Raw genomic sequence first — 8,600 nt, 5'->3', positions numbered from 1 at the left:
GTATCATTCTGATACACTAATAACATTCAAGGTAAGACTCTCAGCTCACTATATGCAAGAAAGCCTATTACCAATACATTTATTGAAAACAATCAGAGGCAATTGCTTAATATTACAGTTGCCTCATTGTTTAACATCACATTTGTCTGATATTGTAATACTAGTTGCGGCAAACAAGTGCCTGGTTTAAAACATAAAAAGAAGACTTTAGAAATGAGATATCCATAGAAAATTTTAGAAAGCTCTGACATATTCTTTGTAATGTACAAGGCAATGGGCATGTTCAGGGCTGTGCATATAGCCAGGAAAGACCTGCAAGTATTTCCTCCTCTCGTGTCTGGGTCATCTTGAGGACATGCACAAGGGGCCAAGAAGTCTAAGATGGAGTTGTAAGCTGCCAAAATGTTGAAGGAGTGCCATACCACATACACGGATTCCCTTGGCAAAGAGTAGAAAAAATATTGGTTTAAGGTATTTAAGGAGATCTCTGAATAATTGCTAATAGATCACTAAAGTAGCAAAGCATGGACTGTGAGTTCACATAATGTAAGAAAAATACTTTATATATTACTTATAGAATTAATCTAAAGAAGGTCACTAACAGAAACAACAACAAAAAGTAGCAAAACAACAACATCAACAACTGAAATATTATTCCAGAGAGAAAGAAAGTCAACTTTTCCAACTGCACACTATGTTATATGAAAGTTTTCAATATTCGGAAACGTAGAAGACACACAGGGACACCAGAGAATATAGTTCATATACAGAGGGGGGAATGTCAATAGAAACAGTCCTTGGGGATACCAGATGTTTGACTAAAGAAGGAAATAATTTCATCTTAATCATTACAAATATAAAGGGATAAAGGAAATGATAATTGAAGGATCTTTTAAAATTTATGGCAATAAGAATTCAAGCAAGATTAAATTATTAAAAGTATAGAAAATCTAGGCTTGTAAAAAATAACTACAGTTAAAAATGATTACCTAAGGCTCAACAGCAGATATGAGCTAACAGAAGAAAGAAGCAATAAATATCAACATAGGTCAAATGAAATTGTCCTCTGTGAGGAACAGAAAGAAAGAATAAAGAAAAATTGTCTTAAGAAATAATTTGCAATGTGTTTTTCTTAATTTTCAAATAGCTTGCCTGCACTAAGTTAATGTACACTTCTTAGTTTTCTTTTTTTTTTTTTTGAGACGGAGTCTCACTCTGTCGCCCGGGCTGGAGTGCAGTAGCCGGATCTCAGCTCACTGCAAGCTCCGCCTCCCGGGTTTAGGCCATTCTCCTGCCTCAGTCTCCCGAGTAGCTGGGACTACAGGCGCCCACCAACTCACCCGGCTAGTTTTTTGTATTTTTTTAAGTTTTCTTTTAGATTTCTCCAGTTAACTACACATTTGATTGGCACCTCAGGCATATCATTTGACTGGTCACCATAAGACAGTCTCTGGAGACTCTGGTCTTCATAGGAGAAATGCATGAACACTAAGCACATATAAGCTCCAGGGAGCATACAATGTGAACATGGCTGTGCCAGAGGAACGTTGCTGTATGTTTGTTTCCCTTTTACTTTTGATTTTCCGTCTCCTAAGGGACATAACAGCTTTCCAAACTTGAGGGGGCTCCTGAGCATTTGTGTAGCCTATTACAAAGCAACTATAACTACCAACTTGCCAGAGAGACTTTCTGCTTTAATGATAAATGCTGTCATAATTTTTAACCGTTTCCACATATGGATATCTCCCTAGATGCTGCAGTGAAAAATGATCTTTTGTGATTTTGCAGAAAATAAGTTACAACAGGTTTTTAATTCCAATCTGCACTATATTATGTACTGTAAGATGGTATTCAAGATAAAGCAGGTGGAAGTAAATGAGAAAGGAAAATGTATAAACATGCAAATAATGTTACACATTTCTAAAAGACATGTGGACATTTGAATTAATGTGAATTTCTAGTAGAGGAGTAAATCATCCTAGAAGATACACACACACACACACAAATACACACAAACACACACACACATATATACACACACAAAAAGCTATAGTCAATATGCTACTTTTTAAGGAAAAACATTGAAAAGTTATACTAAAGGGTAGTGTCTGGTTATGCAACTCATGCTAAAAACAATTTTATAGGAAGATATTCTAAGAAGGAAGCTGAAGTGAATGAAGGGTAGGCAAAAACTGTAAATAGACTGACCATCTCTAAAGTCGGAAGCTTCAGGAACAAGAGTAAACATCTGTGAAATTATTAAGAGACTAGAGAAGATCTACAGGAACATCTAATCTCCTCTGGAAATTTATTGCGAGTTTGCTGGAATTCTGCACCTTCTTTTTGGTGCTCACAGTCTGATGAAGGAGGCTGACAGAAAAATAAACAAAATGCAAATAATACGGTAAGAGTTCTATGAGACACTTAATGACTGCTTGTCTGAAGTATTAGAGTTAAATAAAGGAGACAAGGATAATGCTGGGATTTCTTACTTTAATGGCTGGGTGGCTGTTGTTTCCACCAAATAAAATACAATCAAGTAGAGGAGAATGAAAGAACTCACTGAATTTAGTTTGAGGTATATTTATGTGATGTCACTAAAATGCATTGATATATATAATATGTAGTACTTTCAATAAAGACTGCATAGAAAATACCATGATACTGAAATAGAGTCATCTATGCTGAACTGGCAGGTTCCAGCAAGGGGCTTTGTGGACTGACCCAGAAACAAGCAAACAATCAAAGCCCAGGCTCTCAGAAGGAATCAGGTATTTATCTGGTTCAGAAACAGATGGAATAATGGTGCCAACATGTAGTTACAGAGGTTTGGGAAGATATTCCTATTGCCTTGGCTGACTGTCTGCTGAAGATAATGTCAAGAATGGCCTTATTGAAACAAATGGATGTCTCTAGAGTTTCATTCAAATTAAGCCTGAGAAGAAACAGAGAAGACTTTCTATGAGGGAGGGTTGACTGCACAAGCAGATCACACTTTGGGAGGTATTCTCCATAAATTTCTTGGTGTCTCACTTCGGACACCCAAATAGAAAGCTTCTCTTGGTTAGCGGGAAGTCACTTTACTTCTTTTCTCTTGGTATAGATTAGAAATGTTGCCATCTTATAAGTAAATTCATGGGAAACTAAATGATAATGGTTTTTAAATATTTATATGTATTTACCAAGCACAATTATGCTTGTTTGTAATCTTAAGCAATGTTTCTTCACTAAAATCTATGTATACATTTCTAGGTGGCTTACGTTGTTTCTTATAACTACAACTCTATGCTTAACATTATAACATTATACCCTATTATTTTCCAGTGGCATCTTGTGTATCTGATTCTCCCAGAAACGAATACATTAATGGTACATGGCAAAGCATAATTACAAATGAAAAACGGCCATTTAAGGAGTTGCAAAGAGCAAAACTTAATAAATACTTTTAAAGCTTTCATGCTTTGAATGTTAAATATTTGCTCATTTTGTGTAAGTTCTTATCTGTGGGGTTACAGGCTTCATCTGTTCCATGACTCTGTGTTCTAGTAGGAGTTGAAGCTCTGAGTGTTTCTAACATGTTTTGTGACACAGTAAATTTTTTAAATTCTTTACTATGAAACACTTCAGTCTCTCACTTACATAGGTCCAGCATAGTATATCTTTAATTGTAGAACGCAGATACCATAAACAAGAAAACGTTCTCCCACACAGGTATTATTTGGACATCGAGGCAAGAAGCATTGTCATTAGAAATACATGTTAATATTTATAACAATATGTGATAAGGATATATTCATCAAGATATCTTAATCTTTTACATCAGTGAAGTTTAGGACCAGAAATTGCCATAATAGGAGAAAATATAAGTGTGTAGCAAGTATTCTACACTCTTGGTGGGAGGTAGACACTGGATTCTAGGAAGAAAGATAGAGAGCTGTTATCAAAATTAAAGGATATGATCAGAGCAAGAGTTATCAGAAGCTACTCTTGCTGTATATATTTTTTAAAAGGCTGATTTATAGATGCTTTGCTCTTTACTCTCATAATGCAGGTAGATGCAAGAGCCAGAGGCAGAGCTGAGTCTATAGATTAAATCCCTCAATTTGTAGAAAATAAGCTGGACTTATTAACTGATGTTCTTATTTATTGCAATTTTAAACCATTTGCTAGAATTGGGAAATAAAATCTCTCATTACTTTTACATGGTTGTGTTACTCTGTTCATCTTTAAATCTTCTTAAGTAGTTAACCTAAAATATACATACATTTGCCTTTGATGCATAATAAAGCATATATTGTCATTAATTTTGATTTTTTTTATTCTTTAGTGTTAGGAAATCTTATTCTGAATTACTGATTAAGTTATACTTCCTAAGGATAACAGTATTATTTAAAAGTAGTTGCATGTTGAAACACCTGTTAATCATTTTGTGCATGAATGTGTGTGTTCATGTGTCTTTGTCTTCATATTTTATGTAAATTTCCTTGAAAACACAGCTTGGTTTTTGTTCTAAGACTGTTGGTGTCACAGAATCCAACACTTGCTTTGGCACAGGATGAGGTTACATTATTACTATCTACTTTTCTTAGAGGAAATAGAAATTATGTAGTAGAATTAAATGAACTTTCAAAACTCAGAAAAAATAAAATAATAAATACACTAAATCTTCTCATTTTCAGAAGAATATGTGGGAACTCCGAATGGTGAAATGGTTTACCAGGAAATGTATGTCAGCTCTTCAGGTAGGCTATTACACAGTATGCCTGGATTCTCCCACATGCAGAATCATGGAAAAATCGCATTGTAATCCTGCTTTGCCTGCCTACTTTGAATTAAACATACAACTTCTCAAGTTTTAATATGGGAGACAATGCTACACATTACCACATCTCATCCTTCTTCCTGATTGGTATTCCTGGTTTGCAAGATTTTCACTGCTGGATTGGCATCCCTGTCTTCCTCCTGTTTGTCCTGACCCTGCTGGGGAACAGTGTAATCATTGTTACTGTCAAGCTAGAACCAAGCCTCCAGCAGCCTATGTATTTTTTCCTTTGCATGCTGGCAGTGAATGACATGGCTCTTGCCTCTTCCACAGCACCCAAAATGCTTGGAATCTTCTGGTTTGATGCTCACAGGGTTGTCTTTAATATCTGCCTAGCACAAATGTATTTCATCCACACATTTTGCATTATTGAGTCAGCCCTTCTTGTTGCCATGGCCTTTGACCGCTTTGTAGCTATTTGCATCCCACTGCGTTATACAACCATCCTGACGACACCAGTGGTTGTTAAAGTGAGTGCCATTGGTGTAATTCGAGCTATCCTAATGGTTTTGCCCTCTCCTCTTCTTATTAAGAGGCTACCGTATTACACCAAATATGTCATCAATCACGCGTATTGTGAGCACATGGCTGTGGTGAAGTTGGCCAGCGCCAATACCTTCATTAACAGAGCATATGGAATCTCTGTGGCCCTTTCAGTGATGATATTGGACCTAGGGCTCATTGCCACGTCCTATATCAAAATCCTTCAGGCAGTCTTTCGTCTTTCTTCCCAGAATGCCCGCTCTAAAGCACTGGGCACCTGTGCTGCCCATGTCTGCACTATTCTTGTCTTCTATACGCCTGCACTTTTTAGCTTCCTAACTCACCGCATTGGCAAGAAGGTACCTCCAAGTATCCACATAATTTTTGCAAGTTTGTACCTTCTAGTTCCCCCCACAGTCAATCCCCTGGTATATGGTGTCAAGACCAAGCAGATTAGAGACCAAGTGATGGGTCTGTTTTTCTCAAAGAAAAAGATTTCTAGTAAGTAAAACATGGAAATACCAGCCCTAGTTTGTATTCTGGCTCTTAAAGACATGGTTACCCTGCGGAATACCTCAAATCAGATCTCCAAAGTTCTCTTTCTTGCTTCTTATATGCCTTGTAGCAGAAATAGTTGATGTTGTACATTCACTTCGTTTAATACTACCTTTTGTCATTTTTTTTATGTTTTCTGTTCATATCTATTTGAAATAAAAATAAATCAGAAATTGTCAAAGTTTGCCACATGGAAGACATTTAATATATTTTAATAATTATTTTATTACTTTATATATGATTTAATATTGATAATTTTGTTATTATTTTATATTTCATCCACAAATGTGAAATAACTAAATAAGTGTTACAAAAAAATTGAAGAATTTCAGTTTGTTTGGTCAGACTTCTTTTTGAAAAATGATGTCACCACTGGGCATGGTATATTTAGGATACATAAGTTTTATTAGCTATATGTATTGGAAATAGTTTTTTAAAACTATGGATTGTCTTATTACTATATTAATTATGTCTTTTTAAAAAATTTAAAATTTTATTTTAGATTCAGAGGGTCCCATTTCTGATATTTTTGGGGGTTTTTTTGGCAATAGATTTCAGGGGCATACCCATAAATTATTTGCCAAGATCACTGTTGAGAAGGGTATTTGCTAGTTTTTTTTTTTTTCTAGGATTTTTATAGTTTGGAATCTTTCATTCAAATCTTTAATCTATCTTGAGTTAATTATGGGTAAATGTAGACGGCCAGTTTCATTCTTTCACATACGGCTAACCAGTTATCCCAGCACTATTTATTAAATGGAGAGTTCTTTTCCTAGTACTTGTTTTCCTCAACTTTGTTAAAGATCAGATGATTGTGGGTCTGCAGCTTTATTTCTGAGTTCTCTATTCTTTGGTCCATGTGTCATTTTGATACACTAATAACATTCAAGGTAAGAGTCAAATCAAGAACACAATCTCATTGATAACAGCCACAAAAATTTTAATACATAGTAATACAACCAACGAAGGAGATGAAAGACCACCGGTATTTCTGTCAAACCTGCAACGTCTCTATTCACAGAAAAAGAAAAAAAAAACTATTCTAAAATTAATATGGAACCAGGAAAAAGCTTGAAAAGCCAAAACATTCTAACTAAAACAAAACAAAACAAAAAACACAAAGCCAGAGGCATCACATTATCCAACTTCAAACTATATTATTAGGCTATCGTAATTAAAATAATACAGTACCAGTACAAAAACAAACACAGAACAATTATGTTTTGATGGTCCAAAGTTCATATTTGAATATAGTTCAACGTAGCATTTTTTTCTTTTATGATTAGTGTCTTTTGTGTCCCATGTGAGAACTATCTGTACACTATAAGTTTTCTTATGTTTTCCCATAAAAAGTTTATTTTTTTATTTTACTTTCTTTGTTTGCATTAGCACTGCATATGGAACCAATTTAGCATACATTGTGGCAGAAGAGTTCTGACTTTTACATACACAGATTCAGCAGACTCAGAAGTATTTATTAAATCAATCATCTTTTTTCCACTACAAAGCCCTGACAATTTTGTCAAAATTACTGTTAGTTATAAATGTGTAAATATATAGGAAATTAGTGAAACTAATACGTATTCAGTACACTGTAATTTAAAACATTAGAAACATTGAGATTTAAAATATTTTATTTCTTTATAAAAACACACTACTGAGAGTAGTTTAAACAGTGCTTGTCTTAGATGTCTTAGAGCAAGCATCTTTTCTATACGTTGGCAAATTGTTGTACTGTTAAGTTTGGATGATGTTCAACATTTATTATTGGCACTTTAATGTCATGAAATATCCCCGCGAATTCCTGAATCACAAAGGATTATCACTCAGAGATAAGGAGGCAATACTTTTTGACGTGGCACTGTCTACGTGTGAAGTGAAGAACAGATGTACAGTAAGCCATTATGAAAGACTTTGAAATAAATGATGTGATTTGCCATGGATCATGCACATCTGTTATTTACACAGTATTTTGTAGATTGAAGAAGTAGCATCAAAGACCATGTATAATGAAATTGCTCACAGTTCATACAGCTTTATTACTGAAACTGAAACTATGTTTCTAGGGGTTAGTTGCTATATAACTCAAGTATGGTAATTGAAATTCCTATATACTAGAGTCATGGAGAGTAAATAAAATTGAACACAATATAAGAAGAAAATGTTTCAGACAATGGGCAATATATATACTTATGCATGTAAAATACTATCCTTCCACAAAGAGAAACCCATGAAGTGACATTTACATTCTCACCAGAATTCTATTTATAGTTTCCTAAGGTAAAAAGAAGCAGAATACACACTGAGACCTTCAGTTGTGCTGGGTGAGGAAGAAAGGATTACAGTATAATGTAACTGTGGTAGCTAGAATCTTCAGGGCAAGGTACTGGAGAGGAAGAAAGTTGCCAGAAAAGAGTTAAGAAATCTGCATATAAATTCCCATAATCTGTAAACTGCACTTGTGCAAAACAAAAGTCTGGGAGAGTAAAGCAACTGGGATGGTGTGAGATACTTAGGGAAGCGAGGAATTACTCAGTGCCAGGAGATGTTAGAGTACTGACCAACTAGAGTGAAGAGATCTCTCTGAACATTGCCTGCAGTCAGTTGGAACTGACTATCCTAATGGTTAATCCTTAATAATTAAACCACATTAGCAGTAGATTAATGGCAACTCTAGAATTATGGTACGGAAACCTAAAAGGAAACTTGGAAAGAATCAAGGCAATCTTCTAGTATAATT

General features: G+C 34.9%; 1 protein-coding gene across 1 annotated transcript; it reads left to right on the top strand.

Moving 5' to 3' along the window:
- The first annotated feature begins 1,281 nt into the window (after positions 1 to 1,281).
- Positions 1,282 to 6,950, top strand: LOC101022234 (putative olfactory receptor 52P1). The gene has a single exon (XM_021933733.2). It carries the CDS (start codon positions 4,861 to 4,863, stop codon positions 5,812 to 5,814), a length of 954 nt encoding a protein of 317 aa, XP_021789425.1. The 5' UTR covers positions 1,282 to 4,860; the 3' UTR covers positions 5,815 to 6,950.
- Positions 6,951 to 8,600: the final 1,650 nt, after the last annotated feature.

The sequence above is a fragment of the Papio anubis genome, chromosome 12 (assembly GCF_008728515.1).
Source record: "Papio anubis isolate 15944 chromosome 12, Panubis1.0, whole genome shotgun sequence".
In the NCBI taxonomy this organism is placed as follows: domain Eukaryota; kingdom Metazoa; phylum Chordata; class Mammalia; order Primates; family Cercopithecidae; genus Papio; species Papio anubis.
This window is presented reverse-complemented; position numbering and strand designations above follow the sequence as displayed.

Excerpts from the sequence above, each read along its gene's own strand:
- LOC101022234 (XM_021933733.2), top strand. The coding sequence starts at position 4,861 with ATGGGAGACAATGCTACACATTACCACATCTCATCCTTCTTCCTGATT.